Genomic DNA, 14,202 nt, shown 5'->3' with positions numbered 1-14,202 from the left:
ATAAGAAAGAACGGCATCCCTGGGAAATGAAGCAGCAGATAACAGCCACACAGAATCACGGAATCATGGAATAGTTAGGGTTGGAAAGGACTTTAAGATCATCTAGTTCCAAGCCCCCTGCCATGTGCAGGGACACCTTGCACTAAACCATGTTACCCAAGACTCCATCCATCCTGGCCTTGAACACTGCCAGGGATGGAGCATTCACAACTTCCTTGGGCAACCCATTCCAGTGCCTCACCACCCTCACAGATAGCTGATGGTTCCAGGGAGTTGTGCAATGATGTTTATGGGGGGTGGAAGCCAGTGAGGGTGGATTTGTAGCTGAACAGACTTTCCTGTAGAAAGGAGTTGGTAAGTGACTCCACATGGTTTACTGAAGTGTGCATATGGTTTGCCAGCTTTTTTCTCTCTGTGAATACTGCAGGACGTTAAAGCTTTTGGTTTCACATAATGAAGAAAGTGAACCTCAGCTGCATCTTCAGTGGATGAAGACCTGAGGCACTCCTACACAACTGTAATCAAATTCCAATGCGAAACAAATATAAAATAAATCGTCCATATTACAAATCCATTCTTTGACTATGAAAATCACTTGTCAGAATGAGTGTAACAAAGAAGAATGTTCCACACACATGATGCCCTGTCACTTGTATTGTTTCATTCTGGCCAAATCTCATGTGTCATCATTGTTTGCAGCTCAAAAAATCAGCACACTCCCTGAAGAGGAGCACAGATTTATCAGCAGAGGAATGGAAGTCAGCTGTCAGCATGCAGACTTTGTCAGATTAAAGAGCTGGCCATCTGAGCCATAGGTTTACAAGATACTGCATCTGCTTTATTTCCAGTCTGAAACTGTGCTTACAAGTGGTTTTTGTTCCAGGTTGTAGACTCCAGGCTTGTCTCTGTTTTTGATGCCAGAGAACTGGAGCTGGTTATAGCTGGCACTGCAGAAATAGACCTCAATGACTGGCGAAACAACACAGAATATCGTGGAGGTAAACTGCCTGCTGATACTTACTATATCTTGACTGTTTTCAGTCTAAAACACAAAAGACTATGTCCATCTCTTCCTTCTGTCTTTCCTGAGGGAAATGCCCTATTTTGTTCAGGAGTATTTGGTGAGGAATAACTCATGAAAAAAAATCTCATTTTTGGATCAACAGATATAGTAATCCTGAAATTGCTTCTGCTACTTCTATCCAGATTTTATCCACTCAATTCCTACCGACTTAACAGGAGTTTTGACTAGTAAGGACTGAAAAGGATTTGCAGTATTAGATGTAAAAGTTACTTAGATGACTGAATGAACCCTTGGCCTCACTGAAAGTAGTACCACAAGTCCTCTTGTCTTCAAGCAGGGAGCTGAATTTCACAGTTCCCGATTACACTTCAACAACATACAGATCTTGCTTAACCATCCCTAACCATCAGCCTAAACTATGTCAAATTGGGGTTTTTTTCCCCTTCTCCTCTACTGGTTGGCCTGGTTTTGCTTTAAATGCTGAGCATGATTTATCCAAGCTGTCTTGGATGATATATAAATGTGAAAGCCAACAGTTCTGCACTACAAAAGGGAAGTCCCTGAGGTTCACCTATTCTCCCCTGAAATATAAGGTTTAATTCTTTGCTGCTTACTGCTCAGCCTTTGTGTTACATTGAAATACGCAGCTTACCACAAGCACAGTTGGTCCCTGAAGTTATTCTCCTACTTTTTTCTGTTTAGCTATTGAAACAGATTCAGCCTGGGTTTATGCTGGCTTTCACTAGCACAAACCAAGGCACAGAGTCCCTCAGGTGGGAAGTTTGCCAGGGAAGGGCTTGCGGCTGCAAACTCCTCTCCATATGTTGAACACCATTGCGATCCAAAAGAGATTTTATTTGGGAACCAGAAATTGTTAAGTCATTAGGACTCACACTGTGCGGTATATCGCAGTTGGTCTTTTATGTCTCATGCAGGTAACCCCTGTTCTTGCCAAAGGATTTGCGAGAGGCCAATGTACCTCAAATACATATTTGAGTTCCAGGGTTTCAAATGACTAAGTGATATTATAGTACCCACAGCCAGCACAGGATGAGGGCTGGAACCTGTTGCTCATCAAGAACAAGATATATTGTTAGGTCAGGATCTTTTCAGTGAGAGATCTACTGGCCCATGACAGTGGGAACATATTTTGATGTTATAATTCCCACTTAGTGGGAGTGATTGGAATTTCTCTCTTGTGCTTCTCGGTTTAGGTTACCATGATGGACACATTGTAATACGGTGGTTCTGGGCAGCAGTGGAGAGGTTTAACAACGAGCAGAGGCTCCGGTTGTTGCAGTTTGTCACTGGAACATCGAGCGTGCCGTACGAGGGCTTCGCGGCTCTCCGAGGGAGCAATGGGCTGCGGCGCTTCTGTATAGAGAAATGGGGGAAAATCACCTCCCTCCCAAGGTATGTCCCAGCTAGGATACAAAACCAGAAATGCTCTGGCAAAGGTGAGCCTGGTACTTGCATCTCTCTGCCAGTGAAAGATAATGAATATAGTAAGGACATGTTAAACCAGCAAAGGAACAATTATGAGTTTGTTCTGTAATTACACTGGGATAAAAGGCTTTTCTTTTGCTGCCTTTTTGATTTGCAGGCTCAATTTGAACTTCTTTGAATCCTGGGAAATGGTTAAGATCAAGATTTCCATTGGTCCAAACCTAGTGCTCTCATTTTTATTCTGGAACAGATCCAGATGAGCAGGAGCCTCTGAGCTGATTCTGTTCCCTTTACTTCCAAAATACTAGTGAGAATATTTGTGAGTTTACAGAACCATGAAAGCCAGAATCTGTCTCTGAGTTTTGGCCAGAGACCTGAGTGTAATCCCTTCGTTTGCTCTGATGATTCCACTTTTTCACCACAAAGAAGCTTAGTGAAGGACTTCAGACCATGTGGCGATAATACCCAATTTGTTACATCTAGTTCAGTCAACCACCTAGAAGCAAATGAGCCATAATGTCATACAGAGTCAACAGACTTCACAGTGCTTCCCAAAAGAGGGGTCTTCTTCGTTTTCAGAACAAAGGGACTGGGGTACAGAGGGGTGGTCTGACTTGCCTAAGGCCACCCAAGAGAGCCACAGCAGAGCCAGTGACACATTCAGCTTTGAGTTCTGCTCCAGCACTTTATCAGTGACCAGCACTCATCCTTCTTCACTGAAGTGAGTCACCTTCTCTTGAACATCCTTACAGTTGCCCGAGGTTCTGCCCCGTTGAGATTACAGAATATTTTTCATGGGGCTGCATCTCAGCACCTCTGAGATACTTTTGCTACGTGACCTTTTTACATAACATTTGCCCTCCGAAGGATGCTTTCCTAGTTACTTGCCATCCATGTTGTTTACCCAGAAGTATACTGTAAGACATGGTCCTGAGCAGACCTCCAGAGTCCTCTGGAGAGGGGAAGTCCAAATGCGTTCACCTTCTTAGTCCAAGCCTGCTTAAGCCCCTGTTTATGCAGTTGGGGAGACACAGGAGCAGACATTCAGAGCTGACATCTTATGTGGACTCCCTCTAAAGTCAGGAAAAGGAAAGTGTTTTAAGACACAGTTCATCTCACCTGAACACAGACTTTTACAATAGCTCAGTTGAATCACACCTGGTACATCCTGATTTATCTCCATGGACCATAAAGACTCTACAGAGACTATATGGAGAGCTAGAGCCTGTGTGAAAGCTAGATGTAGGCACTGAGATTTAAAAACAAATGAAAACATGTAAGGTCGGTGGGATGACTCATGTCCTCTGAGCTTCAGCCAGCAACGTGGAAAGAAAGCCTGAGAGCTACAGTTTGCTGTGCATAGGCCAGATCCCCTTTTTGCAGCATATAGGCTGGTTCTGTGTAAGGGTTTCAGAGCTTACCAAGGGCATTCCTGACTTGTGCAGCATTCCTGCAGAGATCAATTTTCACTCCTTCTGGGATAGAGAGAGGTGAGAGAGGAGGGTGAACCTCAGCCACAGAAAATGCCCTGGGCTGACCCATCAAGTTCTGAAAAGGTAATTGGCCTCTTTCTGCTCTGCTTAACTTCCTTTGTGAACCCAGGCAGTGCTTATGACCTAGATTCAGTTAGCCCCAAGATATCCACATTAACGACTTGATGTTTGTCTGCTGATCACCAAACTTGTTGCTCTCCCTGAAAGAGGCCTCTTTTGCAGGTGAAAGTTGTTAGCACCTTTTAGAAGTCTTAGAGCTCTGCATTCATTTTAGCCAGGGGAAGGAGAAACGGCACTTGCTCATGGGGGATAAACACAGCTTGATCACCCTGAATTATTACCTGCATTTGTAGAAAATTATGGGGTGCTGCCAAGTATACACAGTGTTAAGAAGTACATAAAACACACAGGCTAAACCTGGAGGCTCCTTAGACCCTTAGTCAAGCAACTAAATAAATGTCATTTAAAACTCTCTTTAAATGCCTGATTATGGATTGCTCATGTTTGGTTAGATTTACTTACGTATTTACTTAGAGGCTAAAAGAAAGTCATATGTCATATCCTGTAGGCCTTTTGGCTCTGTGATACACTATGAGTGTAACTAGCTGTTTAAAATAAACCACAAGAAATTCCCTTCTCCCTCGAACAATTCCTACAATTTCACAGTGAGGGTTACCTTTGCTCCGTGCTTTCAAAGTCCCAGGAAAAACCCCAATCAAACAGCTTTCTTGTGTCTTAGCAATCATCAGATTTAGTCATTTATGTGCTTAGGTGTGGATTGTACCTCTTAATTACTGGCTTAGTTCTTAGGCCCTGACCCAATAAATGCGATGCTGCAAGAGGTGTTGCGGAGGCTTGCATAAAGATGATGCATTTGGCTTCCCTGACATGCAGGTAGATGGTGGGTCACTGAAGACAGGTTAGCCTGGCCTTTGGGTTTTCAGCTGCTTTACAAAGCATCAAGATAATTTTTAGCTCTATTAGGAGAGTTCAGGACTCATTTTGTACTGTCTCACTCTTGCTCCAGATGTCTAAAGCAGTTAGGCAGCTCTCCTTTACATCTTGTTCTTACGCTTTGGCAGTGGAGCATGCAACTGCCATTTGCTTATAGCAAGCAAAGATGTGATAATAAAAGCAGCCACACTTTCGCACTTGTGACAGCACCGTGGCATTCCCAGAAAAGAGGCATGGTGTAAATGTCTGAATTGCAGCACTTTTTGAAGAACAACCACTAATACCTAATGCCAGAGTGCTTCTTGAAAGCATTGAGGCTGTAAGACTTCCTCAGTGAAGTTGAAAATCTTTTACCTTCATTCTAAATTGGTGGACTTTTTCATCAGTACTAGTTCCCCTACATGAACAGGGTGATGGTGGTGTAATATGTTCATCTAATACAGATCAGAGTTAGATTACACCAGTAGTTTATTTCTGGAGTGTGCATGTGTACCAGACACATCATTCCTATTTATATTTACTTTGAGACCACCCATGTTAGGAAGTCAAAGTACTGTACAGCTCAGAGATGTGCTCTAATCCCAGATCTCTTAACCCTAAAAGCCTAAAGCAGGTTCCAAAGAGACTGCCAGATTTACAGATCCGTCAGTGTAAATTTGTTCGTCAAGGTTGAGTTTTGCTCTGCCTATCTTAATACGCAAAGCTTTGTCCCAAAATAAAGGAGTTGCATATTTTAATTCTTGTAACTGGTTGCCTGAGTAGGGATGGATGAAGAATTCTTCCAGCTATAGCTTCTGAAGCAGGAAGCCTCTCTTCAGGTTTCCTGGGTCATGCAAGGACCACAAGAACTTATTCTTTGTTCCCCACCAAACATTAATGAACAGACAAAGCTTCCTCTGATATTGTGGGAGCAGAACTCCTGGCCCAAAACAAACCAGTGCAAAGAACTAGCAGTTGTTTTCTGCTGCAGCTACAGGAGGCAACAGTTCCCTTTTCTTAAATCGCTAAAGTGTTCAGTGCCTGTAAATGCCACTGCCCCATGTTCTGGTTGTGCTCCTCCCCTGCCCAAAACCCCTGTCAGCTCCCAGGTTATTTCTGTTTGAGTATCAATGAAGTAAGTACCTCAGCGTAAATCCCAGCGATTCAAATAATCACATTTGACACAATGAGGTCACTTTTCCAACAGTGCTGAAATGCAGCTACCCTTTCATCAAACAAGATTTTCATTCAGCAGAATTATATGAGTGATCACCACCATTGTGTCTGCAGGTTGTGCATGATAAAGATTACCAGTGCTAGTAAATATCTGATCTTTTGTAAGAGAATTCTGTCCCTTTCTATTAGATGAGCAAGTATTTAGTCACACCAGAATCCCATATAGCAATTAAAAAATGATTGTGTGTGACTAGATAGAACTTTGTTCTCATCATTTCCTTCTTTCCCATTGGACTGTGTGTGCTTTGCTGTCTTTTATCATTCCTTATCTCCCATCCCTCTTCTCTTTCCTCTTTTCTCACATGCAGTAGAAATACCACCTACAAATCTACATTCACCTATTAAGCAGTGGTTCCCAGACAGCATATAGGTGTAAAAAGAACAAACGTTGATACCTGTGGGTCCTGAGGTTGATCAAAGAGGGGTTTGTGGGTTCTTCTAAAGAAAGCAAGGGGAAAAGGAGAAATGCCCAGTTTCTGCCCGACAGGCATGGCTATGTTAGAATGCGAGCCTTATTTTAGTTGATAAGTTTCAGCTATAAGTAAGATAGGAGGGGGTTCTGTGCACGCTCACTGCCTTTTTTGGAGTGAAAGGATTTTTTTCTATGAAGTTGTTGAACTGGAGAACAGGAGAGTGTTGCTTGGCAAAATGCTGCAGTTTCTAAACATGGTAACTTTTTCTTCCTTTCTTTGTCATAGTTTCTCCCCATAATAAATTCCTTGAGACTTTCAATAGAAGAGCCTCCTTCTGTAACCCTCAGATAGGAAAAGGAATTGTTCTTTTTTCTGAGTTTGACTAGGTTGAGGATGACTAAAAGTCAGCAGCATTTGCAAGGTTGTTTCATAACCAGCGTGAATTGAGATGAATAATGATCAAGATGAATGTCCTCAAGAAACACCAGTCAGTGGCTGTGGCTATGTCTGCACCACACAGTAGGATGTGTGACAGCAGTGTCTGAGATGCTGTGGTCTCATACAGTAAAGTGTGCCATGGTTAAGTACCATACAGATGTATTACTTTAGGTTCAGCAAGGTTACATTAGCAGAATCCATACCTGAGCCACCACAGAATCATGGAACAGTTTGGGTTGGAAGGGACTCCCAGTTCTGGAGCCAGGCAGCTGAGCTGCTCAAGACTGGCTGTCTCTAAAAGGTGCTGTCTTGCCTATGATAAACGCATTCTGAAGGGACTACAAGAATCCTTCAGTTCATAACTCCCAGTGATTGATATGTATCGGCAATGGATTGTAGAAACAACTTGTGCTGCCAAAGATTGCTGAGATAAACAACAAACAGTGCAGGGCTACTCATGGGTGAGACACATGAGCTGCCCTGTTTAGTTTCAAGAGATGTATTCAATAATGGCTTTATTAATGTTCCTTTTTCACCAACTCAAGTGTGCCCAGCTCATTCCCACAAATTCTGTGTTTATTGTGCACTCTGTGAGAGTGACCAGCTAACAAATCTTCATTTAGAAAGGGAAAAGGATGGTAAAAGCTCTCCTAATTGAAATGCTGTGATGCAGTGAAGATTACGTGCTCCTGGCTATTTCAGTTGCCTGATTGCTTTTAATGATTCACCATTGCTTGATAAAACTCTCCCTCTGAATCTGCAAGTCTCAGGCCAGCCCGTGTACCAGTATCATGTTTTTCTCACTTTGTGGGTGGCCTAAGGGATGACTAGCATGGTTTCAGACAGTTTCTCCAAGATAGCTCTTCTGCTTCAGTTGTGAAGAAATAACAGTGAATTAAAGTATGAGACAGAAAAGCTAAAGCAACTTCGTGGCTTCTAAAAATACTAGGGACTAGACGCTTAGACATTGTTAGCCATTGAGGCTACATTTCCTTCTGTAGGGTTTAGTCAATTCACATTTATTAGAGGAAGCGAGAGGAAACAGAAATATTTGTAGGACCATGTAGAACTGCAAGCTGACTGAAAAAAATGAGACCATTTCAATGAAGACGTGCCCCCGCTGTTTGTTGAATGAGCTTTATGGTTTTTCAGTCAGTTGAAATGGATGAACTGTTGGGGCAGGGGCTGCTGCTCTGCTGCATGTTTGTATAGCACCTCACACAGTGAAGTGCAGTATGCATCTGGGTCTAATTGCTGCTACCCGAAAAGCTGAAACAAGGTGGAGGCATGTGTGGAACCCATTCCACGGCTTCTTTCAAAGGTGCTGCCAACTGGGGGTAAATACAATGATAGAACTGTGGGCAGAGAGGGTCATCAAGTTGGCAGCTTGCTCTGCACAAAATGTTTTGCTTTTACGTGGGCTATCACAAATAAATAACATTTAAAGGCCAGCCTTGCAGCATATGGCCAGCAGCTGACTTACAGGAGCTTTTTCAGCAACCTTCTTTCTTCAGTTAGCAGATCCCTGAAAGGTCTTTTACCCATCAGCCCTGCTTCACTATAAACACACACTGAGCCCATTCTGACAGTAGAGTTCATCACATTATGCTTGTCCGCTGGTACAAAACGTACTGGCTGCTCATGTTGGATGTACAGCTGCGTTGTACTTTTAGGGGGGGGAAACTCAAAGCAACCAAAACAGTGGAGTTTTCTCTCTACCTGGACCTGGACCCCATCTCCTCAGTGACCTCCAGTGTTCTTTCTGTGAAGATCCCTGCAAGATCCCTGCAAACATCGAATGCAGGGGTAGCAGAGAATGATGTTATGTTGATACTTAGCTTCTATTTGAAATATTCATGTGTATGTGCACGTACATTGCAGCACCTCAGGTTTTGGCAGAATTTGTTTTAATAGTTAGAATTTCTTTTTCTCTCTCGAGTGAATTTGAATGTTTTGAGTTTCAGTAGGAACTTGTTCTCTCAATTTTGATTTCCTCAAGTTATTTAGATTTAACTTAACCTGTAGCATATTTTCCTTTTGCAGGGCACACACATGTTTCAACCGTTTGGATCTTCCACCTTACCCCTCATATTCTATGCTGTATGAAAAGCTGCTGACAGCTGTTGAAGAAACTAGCACCTTTGGACTTGAATGAGGGGGTTCAGGCACTTCTGGTGTTTTTCTGGCTGATGATGTCACCTTTCCTGTCCACCATCATTTGATCTTGGTTTCCCATGGTTTTAGTTTTGAAAACTAAACAAAACAAACAAACAAAATCAAGATTAACAAAAGCTGTGCATGAAGAACTGCCGCCCTCTAAGATCTAACCTTCATGCTTTCATCCTCTGTTTCCAATGGACTGCTAGTCTGTATGCAATAGAAAACCAACTGTCTCAAGGTTTCTGTATATCTCTACATACCTCCATTAATAACAATGAAAATACAAATGCAAGTTACACTACACTTGACCAAATGTTAATAAATGTTTACTTCCACCTACGTTGATTAAAAAATAAAAAAAACCCTCATCAGGCATTCCAAGCTTTTATATGGCCGCATCTTCTAAATCAATTCACAGCCCATCTTACTTCTTAACTGTTGAACCCAGTACTAGGAGCTGGTCAAATATATCTTCATCCATCCTTGGTTTTCCCTGTATGTATTGTCCATCTGAGAGACACCTGTGAGCAAAACTGTCATTTTTATAGACGAACTCATGATCCACATCACTTGCATCAGCTGGAACCGGCCCAGATACATGGTGCAGATCAGACCTTCAGAAACTAAAAAAACCAACCTGTAACGCAATGCAAAGCATAACAGCGATCGTTATGATTGTTACTTGCCAGTACTGGAGAGAACTTGCACTTCAGAGATATTGGGAGGGGCATCTCCATTGTAATGTTTACCACATAAGAAGCACAAGGTTGTGCACACTCAAGATGGATGTTTTATTATGTAGCATAAAGGATAAGGCTCCTTTACCTTAGTATTGTATATGACAAGGAAAAGGGGAAATAAGAAGAATGTTCTACTCTTATGAATACCCTTGGGTTCTGTTTACCAGGTCTCTGTTTTCTGATGTTTAAAATGCTCCTTTCCAAATGATGAGTCTAGACAATCCCATCCCCTGTGTCAGAAGCCATTTATTTTCTGTCAAGCTGGGCTAATCTGTGGTTGCTGGGGGCAGTTTTCACTTCTGTTGTTTTTCTTTTCTTGTTCAGTGGAAATCTCCGTAACCTCAAGCGTGGTTGTAGACAGAAGGTTTTAGTCTAGGGTCTGTTAAATGAGAAGCTGCAGTGAATGAGGGTGCTAGTCAGGGGTGAAGGGCACTGTAACTCTCTTTGGGTTAAGACTGTTGCACTTCCTCTTGGAGTAAGCCCAAAGGCCCTCTGGTCATTCCTAGGTACCGCTGAACTAAAGGTCTAGCTCTTGTTACTGCAGGCATAACCCTCTTCAGTTTGGTGTACTTTGCATTCCAGCTCTGAAACCAGGGAGCGAGAGGTAAACAGCAGAAGGCTTGTCTTCGGATGGATTTTGCAGAGGCTGTTAACAAGCAACCTCACTGCTCTGATTGTGTTTTATTTATTAATCTTTGCTGCCCTTGTTTTCCAAGACTAATCTCAGATTGAAAGTGTTTGTCTTAACTGGGAAAAGGAATACAGAGTACCTTCTGACACTAAATATGTTAAAGGATGCATGAAATATGAAGTGAGAGACTTGTGAAGGGTGAGCGAAGGTAAGTGAGAAGGTAACATCATAGTATCTAGCAGCTCACATGAAATACCACACCCCCCCCGGGGGCTTGTTACTGGTAGTTCTGTGTTAGCTATGATTCGGAAAACTGTAAAATCAAGAGATCAGTTCAATGTCTGACACATGTAATTCCCGTAAGTTTTCTCTCCAGAGAAAAGAACTGGACACTGCTTTCCCACATATTTTTATGGTGGTTATACAGAAACTCATCGCACTTGAAAAACTGCATTCTGAGAGTCGTAGATCATTCTCCCACTTTTATTCTTAGGTCAATAGGTATTTGAAAGGTGGTGGACCCGAAAACACATTTCTAAGCAGAAATAGTTGCCTTTGTTAATGATATATAAAGTATTTGGGATATTTAAATTGCCCCATTCATTCCATTTCTGTGACATTTCAGCCACTTTTGTACTAATTTACTGTATGGCTTTTACTGAGAATCTGTTTTATAGTACGTTGTTATTCTTACTGAGTAGTCATATTCCAGTTGCGTACGGAGGCTGCCGCTACGGGCCAGCTTCACGGTACCAGACACCGAAAATGATGCTCATGATTTCCACAGACGAGCTCTCAGGCATCTGTTCCACATGACCAGCCCCACTGCACAGCAGAGATGGAAATCTTCACTTCTTTTTGAAGAGCGTTTTGTCATGTGCACGAGTTACATCAGAGCAAGTCGCACCAGGAGAGACTGAACAACCAAATCTTCCAGTGTATGTAATTTCTGCTTCTTCACCACTGGGCCCCAAAATCCAGTCATTCCTGTATGGTTCTTTTTTTATGCCTGGTGATGTTATAAAGTCACCTGCACTATGTCAAAAGTTGGATGTCTTCCAAAAACAGAGGAAAAGAGAAGTATCCAACTGGTGGGTCCATGTTTGGCCAAGGAAAATAGTGCATCAAGAGCTGTCTCATTAATGTAGCAAAAAAGCAAAAAAAAAGAAATCTCCAATCTTTACACTAGTGTATAGTTAAATTTTTTAAGTATTTAAAAACTATATTTTATTAAGAAAAAAGGGAAACTATTTTTTGTAGCGTAATAAAAGAAGTTTGTATTTCAGAGACAGCATCAAGCCCCACTGATTGACACAAGGAAAGCTTTCTCCCGAAATTCTTCTTCACACGTTCTGGCACTCGCCACACACTAAGCTGGATTAGGTGTTATGCATCTCCATGGTGTTTGGCAGATAACCATCTCGAGCATCTTAGGTGTTCCTGCTCTGGGAAGCATACAGCATAGCTTGCTGCTTCCCATCAAAATCCGTGGTCCAAGCTCTCTTTCCAGTGCACGGCTGAGTATTTTTAAAAGGTTTCTTGCTTAGGTGACTGTGATGACATCAAAGTGACAAGGTCGTGCAGATTTCCTTGCAAGTTTTTTGGGATCTAAAGCCAGGAATAGAGGAAGACAGTTGACTGTTTTCATGTTTTAAAGAAGAGAAAACGCCATACTCAGCTTTTCTTGCATTCTACCATTCCAGACCATTCCTCTCTCTTCCCCAGATGCCCTACTCCAATAGATTTTCAAACGCTGGCATCATCTCTAGGATATCCGGATTGATGCTCCACAGTGCTTTTCTCCATTCATTGCATCATACCATGGGCAGAATCAGGCCCCAGTCTGGAGTGAAGGGAAGCCGTGCATCTAAGTGTCACCGCAGTGTTAGAGTAATGTGAGGCAGCGAATGGTGCTAACAGGAGAAAGGGAGGAGCCCTCTCTCCCTTGACCTGCTATTTAACCTGCCCATTATGCAACTAATTGGCTTTGTTGTTGTTATGCATATGCAAGGCATATACCCTTCCTTGTTCAGCTTTCAATTCAAATGCTGTTACTCATTTAATCATCTGTGCCCTCCCCAGGTCTGCATTTTCATTTGTAAAGCACTGACTGTTAATTACAGAATTTCTTGTTTCATTGTTTTCCTACAGGAAAGTCTGGAAGATATTCCATAGCGCAGATTTGCAGTAAAATAACCTGTTCAGCTCAGTTCCCTTTAAACGTGGTGGTGGCTAGATTAAGAAAAAACATCAACATCAATAGATTTTAAAATGCAAGTGAAAAATGGAATAGGCAAACTGACAGCTTTTGTGAATTTCAGTTTTTGATAGGAGCAATCAATATTGGTAAGTTGTATATTTGGTTTCAGAGGGTCCATATCTTTCTCAAGGTGACTGTTGTAATGGCATTAAGAGTTGAGGGAGGGAAAAGGATAGTTCTCTTTATGAAATCCTGTTGCCATACTAGCATTAAGCTGAAGGTATGAGAATGAAAATAGGTATTTTAAATCAGTGGCAGCTCTTCCACCTTGACGTAGTCTCACTGTCTGTTCAACCCCATAAGCTATGCAGGATTTGATCCAGTACAACCAACCGAACCTTACTGTTAATTGCGTCAGGTCTAAGCCTCACAGATGCTGTCACTTCAGTCTGCAGTATGTTCTGTGAGCGCTCCGTTTCAATCACATGGCTGCACATATTCAGAACTTGACTTTTATGTTCCAGGGACATCCGTGGCTATCACAAGGCAAGAAGTGAGTGGTCCAAAGTACATCTAACAGAGAAATCATGAGTTCTGTACAGGTCTGACCACAGAGGACTTTTTTCACCCAGTTTGCTCAAGTGCCCGTGAACTGTAGCTAAGGTTTGAGTTCGTAGTCTAGTCTGAGAGACAGCCTGTGGGGAGGGGGCGTGTTTGTTGGGTTTGTATTTTGTTGTTCTAGTTTCACTGTAACAAATAGTTGACATACCTCTAGTTGAAAACAGTAAGATACTGAATTTGGACATGAAAATCAAATAAGAAATAGGCTAAAATATACACGCACAGAGGATGAGTTAAGCTCATCCTTCACTGTTAATCCTGTGACAGTCTATGGAATTCCAGAAGGATGGATTTGGCTGGAGATTTGTTTAATTTGTGTTGAAAGAATCATTATTTGCCCTGTCTCCATAGTGATATTAATAGGCCTTCCCAGTCAAGATTAAACACTTTCAGTCCAATGCAGACCAACAGATCTTTCTACGACAAATGCGGTGCTTTTTGATTATTATTCTTGCTGTACCTCAGTGTTCATTATTAAAAGAAAAAAAAAATGACTGCAATATACTAAATCTGGGATAGGTTTTCCCGTTATCACAAGGTCCAAAAGATTGGATTGTTACTTTCTCTCTAGTGAGTCATGTAGTTCCTTTGTTCTAGTAGAAAAACAGATGCCTGTAGATAGTAGATACTAGGTATAGTAAATATTGTTACCATTAGCCAAATTCCCTGCAGCTTCCGATTTATCTAACAGAGATGTCTGTTAAGGTTTTTGTTAAAGACTACATAAAGTCAATGGCAGGAAAGGTCCTCATTATTGGACTGATTTTGCTTCTATTGACAGAAAAATGTCACATGATACTCAGGCTGTGCTTTCTATTCAACCATATCATTATAGAGGAATGTCAATAAAATCACTTTGTTATGGCA

The 14,202-nt window shown here is 41.9% G+C and overlaps 1 protein-coding gene across 7 annotated transcripts in view; it reads left to right on the top strand.

The window, feature by feature from the left end:
- HECW1 (HECT, C2 and WW domain containing E3 ubiquitin protein ligase 1) overlaps positions 1-14,202 on the top strand; it is a 253,174-nt gene extending 238,972 nt beyond the window's left edge. For all 7 annotated transcript variants that reach the window (XM_030505556.1, XM_030505377.1, XM_030505468.1 and 4 more), the window contains 3 exons: positions 884-998; positions 2,239-2,437; positions 9,027-14,202. In XM_030505556.1, coding sequence (XP_030361416.1) covers positions 884-998; positions 2,239-2,437; positions 9,027-9,138 — 426 coding nt within the window. In that variant the 3' untranslated portion in view covers positions 9,139-14,202. The remainder of the gene's footprint in view (positions 1-883; positions 999-2,238; positions 2,438-9,026) is intronic.

The sequence above is a fragment of the Strigops habroptila genome, chromosome 1 (genome assembly GCF_004027225.2).
Source record: "Strigops habroptila isolate Jane chromosome 1, bStrHab1.2.pri, whole genome shotgun sequence".
NCBI lineage: Eukaryota > Metazoa > Chordata > Aves > Psittaciformes > Psittacidae > Strigops > Strigops habroptila.
Note: the sequence above shows the minus strand (reverse complement) of the source record. Positions and strands in the feature narration are given on the sequence as shown.